The sequence below is a fragment of the Fukomys damarensis genome, unplaced genomic scaffold (genome assembly GCF_012274545.1).
Source record: "Fukomys damarensis isolate Sample0158 unplaced genomic scaffold, DMR_v1.0_HiC HiC_scaffold_15, whole genome shotgun sequence".
In the NCBI taxonomy this organism is placed as follows: Eukaryota; Metazoa; Chordata; class Mammalia; order Rodentia; family Bathyergidae; genus Fukomys; species Fukomys damarensis.
In genome coordinates, this window is record NW_022900927.1 from 25,914,901 (window position 1) to 25,931,477 (window position 16,577).

Below are 16,577 nucleotides of genomic sequence, written 5' to 3' on the forward strand. Positions count from 1 at the left end.
AAAAAAAAAAAAAAAAAAGTTAAAAATGCAACAGTTATAGGAGTTTCAAACTTACTCACTATAAGAATGAAGAATTGGAACAATGGAGAATTTGTCCATGGGTCAAATTGAAATCAGAAGTGTTTAAAAAGTACCTACTAATATATACCTCATAATATTAAGATATGGTAAATAAACTGAGTGTTTCTGAATTTAATTATATAGCATAAGGAATATTAACCAGTGGTACAGTGTTAAAATTGATGATGTGTGTATGTATGAGGAATTTATCAAACAAGTAAATGGGAAAGTCAAATCATAAAATATTTTATACAGTAATTTTATTAAATTTGCATGCATATTAATATTTAAATTACCATTTCTTCAGTTCTAAGTAGTACACGGTTTCACAATTAACATCTTTGAAATGAGGATGTCTTACATTGGGTGACATCTTACTCCTGGTATTGTTAAAATGGCGGTGAAGTCATGGCCAATCCACATACAAATTTTGTGGAACGGGTGGTCAGTATCAATTCCTTGATATTTCAGCAAACAAACCATTTAGGATCATTAGAAGAAGAACAACTCCTCTTGTTATCGGAGTACCTTCTATAGATATGATCTGGTAAGAGCAAGAAAGCATCACCATCCAAACGTACAATATAACAACATAAGCAGCTTGGAAGAAATTCCTAGAGACAGACATAGGGCATTCTGAAGAAACACGAATCCTTGGTACTTTTGATAGCCTGGGGGTTGCATGATGTGTTCTACATAGGCCAGGGAATGATATCTCAACATCAGTACACACTGAGTTGAAATTAATGTTTTAAAAGTCTAGTCTCATTGTAAAAAGATTTAGGAATATTCAAACGAGGTAAAAGTGTTTTGTTGTTTCTCTTAGTACATTATTGCATATATAATTTTAATGCAACATTAAGCTATTATTTCTAACTATATGATACATGTTATGCACATACACACATATTACTGAAACACTAGCATACTATTCACTCATGTGTTTGCTATAGTTTATTCTAGTGTGACAATTGTGGTTGATCTGCTTTTCTTTACTGTCTTGTGTTTTTCATATTTTTGCATTCTGAATTCCAGGCCATATTAAGCCTTTATGTTTCTGTTATTATACAAGCATCCTTTTTGTGATCTACTAACGCCTTGTTTTTCATATTTTTGTGCATTTTGTTGGAGATTGGCTATTTAAAATTGCCCCATATTTTTGCTGAAATGCAGTCTGGTACTCCCCAATGCAAAAATGCTGTTATGTTTCTCTCATAAAGTACTTGTGTTAGATAAGCTTTGTTGAGGCATGAGTTACAGTGCTTCTGAGCTTCAGTGCCATGTGAATGAATCAACAATGTAAATCAAGCAAAATGTCTTTAAGTAGAAACACACATCAAACAGTTATGTATTGATCATTATGATCTGATAGAAACCTAATCCTGTATTTCTCCTATGAACAATGGTTCAGCATTAAAACAGTGTTTAGGAAAATTTTCTGGAATATTCTCTATGAATAATGAGAATTGGCTGTGTTCTGTAACATTAAATTAAACAATCTGTGGTCATGTAAATGTAAAATTATAATAAAAATATATTTCAAAACTATAAAAAAGTTATTTCCAAAATACATATAAATGAATAATATGAATGAAAATATATGCATATAATATAGAGAAAATATTTAACATTTATTACATATATTTAATAGATTATTATTAAATTGCACATATTTGGCCCTCACATTTATATAATCAAAATTTTATATGCAATATACAATAATTCATATATTCCAAGTTGAGGGATGCATACACAAATACATCTATTGTAAATGTGTAAATAAAATTGAGTTGAAAAACATTACATAATTGAAAATAGTTGGCCCTTAGTAAAGAGCAAATTATATTGTCAGCAAAGGACAGATAGAGGTTATCCGATTAAAAATGTCTATTGGTTTTCTGAAGTCCCTAAAATTACCCAGCATTTGTAGAATTATGATTTCACATTTAGCATCAACCATAACTTATTATACACTTAGCCATATAGATAACTAAGCTAAGCATAGTAATGTTTTAATCATTACATTTCTTTTGTGAAGTCAATATTCATGGTGATTTTAAGATTTGAGATTTAGGGCCAAGGATTTAGCTCATTGGTTCCATTGCCTGCTTGGCAAGTGCAAGGATCCGAGTTCGATTTCCGGAACAAAAAAAAAGATTTGAATTTTAAATGTTATTTTTACTACATTAAGTATAATATAATATATAGAATTTGAGAGAAGTGAAAGAATCGGATACTTTTTTGTTCAAATACAATTTTTAAAGATCCCATTGCTAGCCATTTCAATGAGCTATGTTTTTATCATATTAAGAAAGGCAACAATAATTGTAGGTGATATTTGTTCAGGATATTAATCATGCTGTTTATTCTGTCAGTCCTTCTAATTATCATGGAAAGTAAATACAGTATGAAATAGCAGACTTAGCACTTTATTATTTTACCAGATATCACTAAATAAACAATGTAGCCTATATACTAAGTTTTCAGTCTTTATGCTTAATCTTCATGCCACAAGATAAAGCCAGTAGAATTAGGCTTAAATGGCCTATGAATTAGACCTGTAATTTCCTATTAACCTAGAAGTTTAGAAAACTGAATATGATTGAATTCAAGTATTTGTGTCTAAAAATTTATATATGTGTACATATTTTTATGTATGTACTATGTAGATATAATTACATTTATTTATGTAGTTACATGTAGGTGTCCTTCATTACTTTGCATTTTTATGGGAACACACTAACTGCAGTGTTTTAGAGGATCTATATGTTTAAATTTTTTATATAAGAATGATATATTTGCATAAGGTTAGATATAAATACTAATAACCAAATTCATGAAATTTATACTAGTGCTGACACCTGTTCATTTCGAATCTCCATGAACCCTTTGACTTTTTGTGAGCATAATTTCCTGTGTGTAAAATGAAAACTCTAACATCTTCATAGTGTATTACTTTAAATATGTGTATTTTTATCATAATTTGCAGATTAGTGAATTACAATATTCAAGTTGACATTACAATTCAACAATGAAAAGTAGGATTTAGAATTGTTACTTGTCCTTCTGGAAAAGACTGAAAAAGGAATCAGCCAGTTTTATTTCTAGGTTTTAACTAAAGCAAATGTGATAATACTACAAAAATTCAACCCATGAATTAGTAATAAAAGATAGTTTAATTTCCTTTATGCATGCCAGAAAATTGCAGAGTGAGATCTTTAAGCCTCATAACTACTTTTATATTGTGAGGGTACAGTAAAGAGTAGTTTGCTATGTAAATGGATTTTTGTATTTCTTCTGTATTTCACTAGGTTTTTTCATTTTCGTATAATAAAATTTGGATACATTAAAATTTAACTATAACATTTTATTATTTATTTATTTATTTATTTTCCAAAGTATATATTATATACGTAACCACACAAAAGACAGCACTTGAGTTTCCCCTGTAGCCAACAGGAAGAACTTCTACATATAAAAATTAAAAATTTAAACTTTTAAATCATTAGCAATTTTAAACATAATATGTACAGACTTAAAAATTGTTCAGCATTAACCCATGACCCCAAGCCTAGCACAAAAATCAACCGTATATCCAAAAGTCACAGTTTTTTATTCCTAAAAGTCCCATAGCACTGAACGTGATCTTCACATCAAGCTGACAGCCAATGTAAGAGCCCCTAACAGAAACCCACCAGGGAGGAATGGAAGCGTGATTGATGCTGCGTCTCTTACCTACCTGGCCGGCACTGGTGCACCTCTGAGGTCAGGTTGGTGACAGTCGCCCCCACACTAGGATCCCAGAAGTGGGAGCTGGCAGCTTCCCTCATCTTCCCCCTTGAAGTCTGTCCAACAAGCACCTGGGACTTTTTTTGGGAAACGGGTGCTGGTAACAGATGTCAGGGCTTAAGGCATAGTGAAAAGTTCAGTTCTCCACTCTGGATGAACTGTGTAAAACATTTTCTTAAAAGACACAATGTTAAGAATATTAGGAAAAATGTTTACAAAATCTGGAGGACTGCGTTTTATGCAAAGAATAAAGCTGTGGGGTGGTGGGAAAAGAATTGAGGACCCAGAAGTATAATTACAGCAAAATAGAGATTTTATATAGATTCATATTCTTTAGATAACTTTCAAAGGCAAATTTTCATTGAGCTTTTCTAACCAACACTAACAATCATATGTATATGTAAGTGTATATATGATTGTCATATATATCTACATGCACACACATTTTAGTACCAGGAATTGAACCAAGGGTCTTGTGCATGCTAGGCAAGTACTCTACCACTGAGCTAGCCAGCCTTACTATTACATATTTTTAAAGATACTATTTTTAGTGCTCATGAGTTGTGAACCAATGACCAAAGAGGAGCCTATCTTCGAATCGAACAGATAGATACATAGGTAGATAGATGTTTCCAAGGAAGCCAAAATAGTTACAAAAAGCAGATTGTAAACATGCTGAAGGCCTAACAACTTTTTCAAATAATTTTAGCAGGTAATGGTACTTTGGGTTGATTTCACAATCTTAGCAGCTGCAGGATAGTAACTTATGAAATGTTTTTGCCTTGATGACTGTGACTGTCCAAGATCTACCTGTGTGCATAGTTATCTGTGCTTAAAGATTTCGCTTTGGCCTTGTCAGTTGTTTCCTTGACATTTTGGTAGGCTTCTAAGCATAGAAACTTATCTCTGTGTTAGCTTTCTGTCATTTTGACGCAGGGCCTGAAAAAATCAACTTTTAAAAAGGGAACAATTATTTTGGCCCATGATTTCATAGGTTGTAGTCCATGGTCGATTGACTGTTAATTTGGGCCTGTGAAAGGTAGCGCATCATGGCAGGGAGCTCATCTCATGGTGGGGCAAAGCTGCTCACGCCATGGTGGCGGGGAAGAAGTCAGAGAGAAGAGAGAGCTAGATCTTAATACCTGCTTCAAGAGCCTGTCCCTAGTGATTTAAACTCTTCCCCACTTGGCTACACTTAAAAGTCCAACAACATTCCAGTAGAGCCACATGCTGGAGACAAAGCCTTTAACACATGAGCGCTTGTAGGACATTTAAGATCCAATCATGACAATCCTTAATGGAGAGAATTTTTCGATTTATTTCCTTAATGTTTTAGAAATTAAATGCTATTATCCTTCCCTTTAAGAATATTGTAGATACAGAGAAAATATAATAAAAATATCTAGTTCTTTTGATAGTTTTTTTCCCCGAATCTATTTCCTAGTAGTCTCATTTTTAATTATTATTTTAATAATTATTTTTAATTATTTATGTTTCTTTTAGAATCAGTAGTAATTGGTGAAATCTAGTTACTGACATTATTATTACACCTAGGTCAAGTGTTTCTAAATCTCTGAAATTTGTCTCACTTAAAAAGTAGACAAAACATCTTAAGGATTTCTGGGAAAAATAAACTGAACAAATACTAGAGATTATAAGCACTTAGCATAATAAGTACTCAATATTTACTGAGCGAGATCTCTTTATCCACTTTTCTATAACTGTAAATTGCCTTTTGGATTAATTTGAACACCATACATTTAGGTTAATAAAGTAAAAGGGAATTTGAACTTTTTGAAACTATTCTGTATAATTAATGTTATTATATCTAGAGCCATGCTTTGTGTGTGTGTGTGAGTGTGTGTGTGTGTGTGTGTGTTTGTATGTATAGTTGCTCCGGTATAACTTAGTATATTTTATTGTGTTTTGTTGGAAAAATCAAAGTCATTTACATTTCTCATATCGTGTTTTTTACATACTCCAGTTACACATTCATTTATTATCCTTATCAAGTATAACATACCATATGCAATTACATGTGCTCTACTTTGATATGACTGATTGTAAAGAGTTACTCCTGCTCGCAGGACCACTGACTATGAGTAACATGGTGTGCTAGGCTCTTACAATAGCTACCCTGTTACTAGGCAATAGGAATTTTCAGCTCCATTATTGTCCACCAGATCATAATCCTACGTCCTCTAATATTTTTTAAATGTCAAATTTTAAAGCACCAGTAGCTTCTAATGGAACAGAAAGCATATTTGTTATTTATATCCCAAGTTCTTCTAAAACATTAACTACGGATTGTCTTTTAAAAAAGCCATTTTTCACTATCTGAACACACAATGTATGTGAAATATATGTAAAAAAATAGAGTAAAAGAAAAATTATTTTTCTCTTAACCATGCTGTCAATTGAAGGTGTTATTGAGAATTTTAAATACTGAGTGATACTTTTTGTTACATTTTCCATATTACCAAAAAACTGTGTAGCTGACAGAAAGAATATTAACAAAGACAACTAATGAGAATAAAAAATTTACAATTATATCTGATTTGTAAGACTATAGTATTATTTGAATTAATCAGAAATATATGGATAAAGAAAAATAATGAAAAAATGTGCAGAATTATTAATGACTGTTAAAATAGTGTTTTGTCATTTTGGGATTTTTTTCTTGGTTTTCTATTATAATATTCTTTCTATAGAGATTAGCATCCTGTGATCTTCAGGCTGGATTGTAAATAAAATTTTACTAGAGCACAGTTATTACCACTTAAAAAATTATTAATGGCTACTTTTATTCTGAATCTGTCCAGTGGAATAGTTACAGAAATAATATTGGTAACAAAACCTAAAACATTTATTTTCTGGATCTTTTCATCAAGGAATTTCAGACCCTTATTTTAGAATAAAATTAAATTTATGTATACATAAAATGAAATAGAATATTATTGTTGATCTCCAAGTAGCAAGATAGACCTACCATTTGTGACAGTGGATGAACCTGGAGAACATTATACTAAATGAAATAAACCAGATACAAAAAAAATAGAAGATGCAGTATGATCTCACTGGTGTATAGAATCTAAAAGATTTGAATTCATAGAAGCACTGAGTAGAACAGTATCTCTACAATTAAGGGTAGGTAGTAAAAATGAGAAGCTGTTGTTCAAAGGGTACAAAGTTGCTACAGGATACTAAGTCTAGAGTTCTAATGAACATCATGAAGACTGTAGTTAATACTGTAAGCATATTGGAAATTTTCTAAGAAAGTAGAATTCAGATGTTTTTGCAACAGTAAAGAAAAATAGTAACTATGTGAAGAGATGGATATGTTAATTAAATTGTAGATAGTAATCTTTTCACTCTTTGTTTATATCAAGCATTATATTTAAATATAGGCAAATATTTTTTAAGAATAGGAAGTTAGAACCATCTCTGCAATAATCAATAAAGGGAATAATGGAAAGCAATAGAAAGGCAATAGACCAAGTCACAAGCTAGTGTTCTGAAAGCACATGCTAAAATTAGTCTTTATTAACTTACTTCAAACATTACCATGCCACTGCAAGTATAGTTCTCTTTATCCTCTGCATTCCAATTGAAAGATGCCTATGAATGGAAGGAAAATGTTATAAAGAAGAAAACTGAGTAATATGAACAATTATATGACTTTCAAGAGCTGAGTAAGGAGCCATCACTTCACCGAAAACAAACAAACAAACAAATAAATAAAAAGATGTAAGAGAACTAAGACACGTTTAATTTAATTGATGTGAGTTCAGCTGTATTTGGTTGTATGTTATTTTCTTCCACAGGAGAGTGGTTGTTTTATAGCTTATCTTATAGCTAGCAGTTATGTGTTGTTAGTCATATCCAAAACAAAAGTCCCCCCCCAACACATTCAACAAATAATATTGTTGAGACCAGGGGAATTTCAGTGCTATGAAAATACATAAAATGTTATCACTCAAAAAATAGTAACTAGCATCTGTTTTGGATATGCATTAAAATTAATATAATTCCTTGAAATTATACAATTTCTAATACTATGGGTTTTAAAAAGATGCATAAAAATTATTTTTAGTATTCTCAATTATTAAAAGTATAAAAATTCTAAAATAGGCTTAATTCTTTATAATTTGTCAGATTTAATACATGATCCTTTTTATACTTTGTGCCAAAAATTCTAAAGTCAGAATTTTAAGATTAAGACACTCTTTTACTTTGTTTTGTTCCAGTTCCATTTACCTTATGTTTGAAAATAAAATTGATAGTTTTTGTTGCTTATTTGGCATTTCAGTTTTTATCTAAATTTTTAACTTCACTTTGGGTAATTTTTGTTCCCATAAACAGTTGAAGTGTTTTCAGTTTTTAGATCATTGCAAAGTCATATATCTTACATCATTTTTTCTTTGAATTTCTGATAATTTTCTGAATATAATGGTATTATAAATATTTATAAAGAATCATATTATCATTATTACTGGACAGTGCTCTTTTAGTAATCAATAAGAATGATATACAAAAATGGAAATAAAATTTAAACTGTTCTTTCTTTTTTTTGTCTAGATTATTTGAATTTCAAATAAAGGATCAGTAATGCCACCAACGCCAGCTACCCCGCCTCAGTACCCACCTCCTGATGGAGGGTGGGGCTGGGTGGTAGTTGGAGCTGCTTTTATATCCATTGGGTTTTCATATGCATTCCCCAAAGCAGTCACAGTGTTCTTCAAAGACATTCAGGAAATATTCAGCACATCCTACAGTGAAATAGCCTGGATATCATCCATAATGCTGGCTGTTATGTATGCAGGAGGTAAGATTCTTGGAAGAAGTAGAATTCTGGGTTAGGAAGACGGTTCCTTCATGTCATATGTTTTTCATGCATGGTCTTGGTATATGAAAGCCCTGTTTTTATATTACAGTTAATCAGAGGAATAATCAGAAATTAATTTTTAATAATTTAAGATCTTAATTATTCAGTTCATTTTTAATTTTAAGAGTATTTGTGCAAACCAAAATATACTAAATTATAGAATTTCCCAGTGAATCACTTTTCCATGTAATTTACAATGAAGGGTACATTATAATGTTGGTACTATTTTTTACTATTGCTATTACTAGCAGAAATGCTTTCTTCTGAATAAGAAGGAAGCTTAAACTGCTGACAATATATATGCCCAGAAAAATACATTGCATTATACAGGAAAATTGAGTACTATTGTATACATTTTGGACTCATTCAAATTTAAGAAAGTGAACTAATTCCTTATTGCCATAGGATTCACTAAATGATGACATTTTTCTATTCAAATGGTTTTCAAATGATTACTTTGTTACATTCTATGTTAAAATAAAGGTGTGAGTCAAGAGGAATAATGAATTAATCAGAGTACCATCTCGCTTCTAGTTTTTAAAAAATAGAATTCATGCATTATTGTGTGACCTATGATCTTTAAATCAGTTTTAATAGGTGACAGGACTGCCATATATTTTTTCAAGTCCTTATTTAAAATATATGGATTTTAGACTTTCACATTTTTTAATTGGATATTCCATTTTAAGGGACAGTTATGGACACAGAATATAAAAATTTTTTAAATTGCGTAAGTTATCTAGTGTCATTTTTTGGTTTTACAAGTAAACAGAAAATGTTCTTAGTGAAGGATATAAAGCATTAGTAATAATATCCAATATTTATTACTATTTATTTTCATTCAAGACCTCTCACCATTTGATATGTGTGATACGAATTAATCCTCCCAACAACCTGTGAAATAAGTGTTATCTTCTCTCTATTCTGAAGAAATAGAGAGATAAAATGCTTCCCCAAGTCAGACAGCTCATTAGTGGCAGATAAAAATGAGACTTCAAACATTTAATCACTGTGCTATCTGCTTACTTTCCTCCTTTCATCTAGAAAATGACAAAGCCAGGTCTAAACCAGGCCTTCTGCTAAGATGCAGTGCTCTTTCCTTACAATGTAGTGACCTGTATTCTATCTCTGCCAAGGTCATTTGATCAGTGACATTGAAGATGTTTTCTCTTTGTTGCACTACTGAAGAAAAATGTGATGCTGAGATAGATGTGTGTGTGTGTGTGTGTGATATGTTAATATTTTTCATTTTTTTGTTGTTGTTTACAAGTTATTTTTAACTAACCCAGCATAGGATTGGTTAAACTGATACATTTTTATTTTAATATCACAAAGTATCATTAAAACACTTTTTGGGTATATCAATGAAAACTATGTACCTGATATACTTTTTAAGAATCTCTTTTGGATAATTGCTTGAAGGATTGTAATATTTTTTTTTCTTATAATTATACAGAAGGTAGGTATTGTGCAGAGGAATTGCTATTCTGTTCTGTGTTAGGTGTTTCTAAATGATACTTCACTAGAACAACAGACAGTCATCTTGACCGGATCTCCAAAAACTGTTAATGTTAAGATTGGCCCTCACCCTTAAATGCAAGTAAAACAGACTTTTCTAGTGAGGTGATATAGATTGATTTAGATTTCAAATACTTTTATGGTCATAATTTTCTGTTGAGAAGATTGCTGATTAATTCATAGGTAAGACAAAAATTGATATAACTATTTAGGTAAGTCCAATGTTATTCTACTTATTTTTTAGCATACAAATTCAAAACTTCTGGCAAAAAGCAGTATAAATTTATTTCTTGATCCAGCCATATTTTGTCTAGGGACTATGCTATCACCCAGGGCTTTTCACTATTCCCCAAATCTGCTCCATCTGCTAAACAATGAATGAACATAGACCGTACGTCAGAAGATCATATGGAATCATTGAAAGTCAGGCCTCAAAGGAATAAACTTCATTTCTGATGCCCATGAAGGACAAAACACTTGGCTACTCAACACGCAGTCAAAATCTCCTATTATGATCTCCACCAGGGTGAATCCTTCCTGACCCCTCTTGTCAGAGAGCCCCAGTGGTCCACTGCTCTGAAGGCCAATCCCACTCACTGGGGTCCTGGAGTTACCATTTTATCTGGCCTATCTGGAAAATATCAGTGGACTTACTAACTTGGGAAATCTGCCCAGCCATTAATAATCATCAGTTTAGTCCTGTGTAAATCTAGCAGTCTGAGGAGTAAAGTGAAGTTTCAGAGTACAAATACTTTGTCTCCCTAAAGAGCCTTCATTGCTGGGAGAGGCTCTTGTTGTCTATAAGTAAAGAACATAGTTCACTGAAGATGATACAGAAAACAAAAAAAATTTGCCAGAAATTAAAAACATATGGCAAAGTACAAAGTTCCTCAGAGAGACCGATATCGGGATGGCTAGAATTCAAAACCGAAGTAGTGGTTAGGAAAACAATCAGGAGAAAATATAGCAAAAAGGTCAGGAAATATTGTCTTTCCAACATCAAAACACATCACAAAACCAAAGTAACTAATTCATCTTGAAGACAGTGCTGGATGGAATAAACAAATAGATACATAGGGCATTAACAAGCCTGATTCCAAACTAATAATTTGTTCAGTAACTCCTCATTGGACACCTGGCTTTCCACTGTGAAAAACATGAAGGTAAGTCCCCATCTAGCACCACACTTAAAAATGAATTCCAATTAAGTTAAAAAAAACCCTTTGTTTCTGCCACACATTGCATTGGTCAGAACTCTCATATTGCCCCACCGAGATACAGGGGTAATAGGAAATGCAGCTCTTCTAAAGGAAAAGTCAGTCAAAACTGGACGTCATCCAGCCAGTACTACATAGGACTTTATAGCTCTGTAATCCTTCACTAGCATTAGGAGCAAAATGTGTTTACAGATGTGCCTTCCACAACTTGGCATAGATCCAAACAGAACATTACAACGACAAATACTCCTAAATATGATTTTTCTCAGAAAACTAAATCTCAGTATGAGATTACAATAAGTAAATACTTATACTAGATTTGTTATAAATAAATGTGTTCATATTATTGAAACATTTTCTTTTAAAAATATATACAGTATAAATTTGAGAAGACAAATAGAACTCTTGAAAATCATTAATAAAAATGGTAGTTTTGTGTTTATAAATTCGGAAAAGATTACCATAAAATATTTAGGATTGTAGATTGATGAAATATGTTTACATTAAAGATTAACAAGTATTTAGTATCTGGTTCTTTCAAGAAATCAATGCTGGATACATGGACATACATATTGTATAGTAACTGAGGATGGTAATATGTAGGTGAAGCCAAGAAAGTACTTGAAATGTTGCCCAAAGCCCTCATTTGATAGGGCTATAACATTTTACATGTTATCCATGGCCAGAGAGGAAAGTTAGAAATAGCAGAAATTCTGTTATCCATTGATCTTTCTCATAAATCTAGAAACATAATTCCAGGCCCCTTTCCTGTAGGATAAAAATGCAAACTGTGGCATCCACTATCGGATGTAGATCTTAGACATTTACATGGCTTGTCGAAAATAATATCCATATCTAATCCTGGTAATTACTGTTTAATCTTTTAACAAAAATAACTTGCACATTTAAAGCAGTAATCTTAATATGAAACGTTTTGCTTATGTGGTTGCAGATCATTTTTTTCATATATAACTATTTAGAACAAAAATATAATGGATTCAATTAATCTAAAGCACAGTTATTAGTTCCATTACTCAGTTACAGTGCTTTTGTTCTTTCAAGTGCAGTTCATAGCATTTCTGTTTCTGAATAATGGGTCTGTTTGTAAAAGTGGGTAGTCTTCAGCCTTATAAGAAACTCCTTTTATCAGAATTTATTTTGGTAATCTTGGACTCTGAAAACCACCTTTTCTTTATATACAATACGGAGGTTCACTGTTGTAAAAAAAAATCAATATTTTATTTTAAAATATTAAAATTTGTTGGTAGTTTTTAATAGATCTCTACTTATAGAGGCCTTTTTGGTTGATGATTATAAAATAAATTCAAAGACCACGAGGTGAAAAGGCATATGGTTTCCTATAAAGTATAATGAGTCTGTCTACCAAGTAACTGAAATACTCTGTTCAACATAATGCTAATTACATTAACCCCGAGAACATCTAAGATCTGACACACTCATTAAGGATCAGCACTAAGCCTATTAATCACTACACTACGGAGGGGTCATTGAATAAGATGGAGCGTGTTCTGAGGCCTGGCCTGTGATGTCAGGGCCTGAGTCTCTTGTCGTAATTAGGTGGCACCTGGGCCTTGGTAGCAAGGTATTATTTTCCCTTCTGATGTCTGAATTAAAAATGAGGCTAATAAAAGATGCAGGAAGAATGAGAAAGAATGCAAATTATGTTTATACCGTACTTCATCCTTAGAATAATGGCACTAAATTAAAGCAACCCATCTGGCTGTCCATATGGTCTCCTGGAGTTCTAGAAATTTTTAGCAAATAGGTCAAGTAAAGTGGCCACCCCATTAATACAGAGCTAAGTAGAGGAAGAAAACACATTTTAGCTTAAACTTTGTACATTGTTTAGAGAGGTACAGGGATTTATTTTGTAAATGGTGATTACATATGATTAGGTTTTACTGCGGTGTTCATCTATTATTCTGTCGAATGAGAATTACTGATTAGCCGCATGACTACCGAATACAGATTTTCAGCTTCCAATCTGTACCAGATTCTCTTGTGTTTTTTTCTGGTGTCGTCTGTTCTGATTTGAAAGAATCAGCCACTCTGGAGAACATATTTGGCTTTGTCTTTCTGATAATGTATTCTGTTGTGTATGGGTAGTGCTTACCAAATGTGCTGAAGTAAAGGTTATGGTTTTATGATGGACCACTATATGTAGGTGACCAAGCATTGTGCCACAGAGCTTATTTTACTGGAAGCAAAGAAGCAAAGGCTTTAGCAGAGCAGGTTGATGACCACAATACACGATGTGTATTTTTCTGTTCCTTTAAAAATTTAAATACAGTCACTATCTTACTGTGCTTTGTACTCTAAACATTTTGCTGAATAAGGGAGACTATTAAAATAAATCATATTACACTTTCTTGTAGCAGCCATACAAAACAAATTATTCCACTTCTGTGTTTTTAGATAACTGTGGCTTTCTTCCTAGCTCTGCAAACTGAGAAATTCTAGCAGGTACACTTAGGCAATCCTGTGCAAGCATGCCTGGACTTCTTAAACCAATGTCTTGCAAGCTTTATTTTTTATCCATAAATGTGGAAGTTGCTATAGCTTTTCTAGGAAATATGGCACCGCGTGGTGTAAACTATAATGCACCCATGTACTCTGCTATTCTTCTTAGCTTCTCTCTCCTTAGGTAGAGGTCAATTGACCAGTAATGACCAGTGAGATGGAAAGGAAGGACATGCATCAGCCTGGACACCAGGAGAAGGCAGTTGATGTGCTGTGCACCTTCTCTTTCTTCTTCTCCTATTGGATATTACGTGGCTATTTGGGGAAGGGAGGTCTTTGATCTACATCAGCTTTTGACCAACTAATTATACAACATTAATTAAGTTTTGAAAATTGTTATACGGAAGAACCTACTTTATACTGATCATTCCAAACATGAAATTTTAGTTTGTTATGTAACTGTAAATTATTGCAAAGGCACAGAACAGTGAGATAGTCTATTTAGGTTATATCATGAAGGTGTACTTGGAGTACGTCATCAGATCTCAGAGTAGAGGGAGACTGCAGTATCTAAAATGAAAAAACAAATTATTGTGGATATTATTCCTGTCAGTTTGCATAGGAGTGAACGTGAGAGGCAGTCACTTGAAAAAGATAGATTAAGAATTAAATCATGCTCATGGAGCTTTCTATGGTTAAATGTCTCTGCCTTTTACCAAAACAGGGATGGAAAGAAACAAGGGTTGTTACACATTGTGAGTATGCTTAGGCCTTTGAAACTGTTCCAAGGGATTCTTTCCCTACAGCAGGCTAATAATTTAGTGCAAATAATACCAAATTGTTATCAAGTGCTGTTTCTAACAGAAAACTTAAGAACATTTTTGGCATTCTTTCTAATGCATCTGTTTTGGACCAGGGAACCTTTACCTTACAGATTTATAAAGGCAATCTATTTTATGTGATTGTGTTTTGGTTCCTAATGACAGAAACTTGATTAGAAAACCTAAATGCTTATCTAGAACACTGATACAATTGTTTCCCCGTTCCACTCACACTAACTGTCTGGCAGGGCATGCTGCACTCTTCCCTCTTTATTTCTTCTGGAGGGTCAGCTTTGCGTACCTGTATTAGTATCCTTCCACAAAAGAAGATGGTTAGTACCATCTCAGCCCCATAGTTCAGGCTCAGTTTGCTGTGAGAGAGGCAGCCCTTTTTCCTGTGTTTTATTTTGACAAATTTTAGGGAAGATTGCTAGGTTCTGGCCTTTGCATGTGTCCTGCAGGAAGTGGACGAATGAAAGACTAACACTGTTAGCCTAAGTGCAGCTATGTATCTGAACTAGGAAAGGAACAGTTCCCTAGTACAAGGGTGGTACTGTTTCTATAGAGAAGAAGGATTCTGAAAAAATAAGCGATAGTCCTCACTACTGAACTCTTCTTCAAAAAGAGATAAATATATTATTTTCCAGGATACAATCATTTGTTGGATTTTACTAATCACTCATAGTAATATTGTAGTTGGATACTTTATAATTAGCTAGCTAGATAGGGTTATATATCAGAATAAACATACACTATGTTTAGAAGCACTGTTGCCTAATGACATTGAAAACAGAGCAATTTATGTGTTATAGTTGGAAAAAGAAAAAGACACAGATTAATTATCAACTCTGCAGCCTTTATTAATATTTGCTGTAGTGTTTCCCTGTGTCTGCTACCATTTGGATAATAGATATTGCTCATCCTTTTGGGCCTCCTTTGAAAATCTTTCTGTAAGAAAAAGTTCCCAATTTCACCATTTCCTGCCTTCATAATTAAAAAATTAGAAATTTACTTTCTTAACATTCTCTGTGCTTAAGACCCAGAGATATCACCCAGGCCATATCAACCTGCTGTAGTAAGTGTAGTTTTGACTTAGAATTAACTGATTTAAAGATGTAGATGCTTCTTGGGATACAGTGGTTCTGTATAATCCATAATTCCTTGGCATAAAAATGACATAAATTTTGAAGGTCAATGTTACTTTTCTCATCGCTGAGACAAAATACCCAACACCCAAAGTCGAAGAAGGAAAGACTTATTTTGGCTCACAGTTTGCAGGGCTTTCAGACCACAGGGCTGGCTCCAAGGTTGGGTGGAATGGCAAAAGGGCCTTGGAGAGGAGAGATGGCTCATGATGTGGTGGGCAGGAAGCAACCAGCAGCAAAAGCAGAACCAGTAGCAAGGACAGTGGTGAAGCCTTCCTTTATATGCCATCCAGGCTATTCCACACCCAGGATGGGCTTTCCAAATTTCCATACCCAGGAATGTGCTACACCAATCAATGGACTAATTTAGAATCACATCCTCCTAATCCAAACATCACACCTTTAATCCCAGCATCGCACACCCTAGTTCCAGCCAATTCCAAAATGCCCCACCTATCACTGCTTAAGGCTTTGCGGGGACATCTAGATACAAACCACAGCAGCACAGATGCTTGGAGTTCTAATCCTTTTTCTGTGATTTTTTTTTTTAGTGTCTTTTTAAATTCTTCCTTCTTTAGCTAAACTATATGGTAGATATATGCGGAATTGGGCTCCTAAAAGCTTCTACTGAGAGGTAGTCTGAAATACTTTTGGATTTTAG

General features: G+C 33.1%; 1 protein-coding gene across 5 annotated transcripts in view; it reads left to right on the forward strand.

Annotated features, from left to right (window-relative positions):
* Slc16a7 (solute carrier family 16 member 7) overlaps positions 1-16,577 on the forward strand; it is a 104,601-nt gene that overhangs the window by 38,858 nt on the left and 49,166 nt on the right. For 4 of the 5 annotated variants that reach the window (XM_033763754.1, XM_033763752.1, XM_033763753.1 and 1 more), the window contains one exon: positions 8,428-8,674. The exons of the other annotated variant lie outside the window; for it this stretch is intronic. In XM_033763754.1, the coding sequence (XP_033619645.1) occupies positions 8,458-8,674 (217 nt within the window). In that variant the 5' untranslated portion in view covers positions 8,428-8,457. The remainder of the gene's footprint in view (positions 1-8,427; positions 8,675-16,577) is intronic. 5 annotated transcript variants of the gene reach the window in all.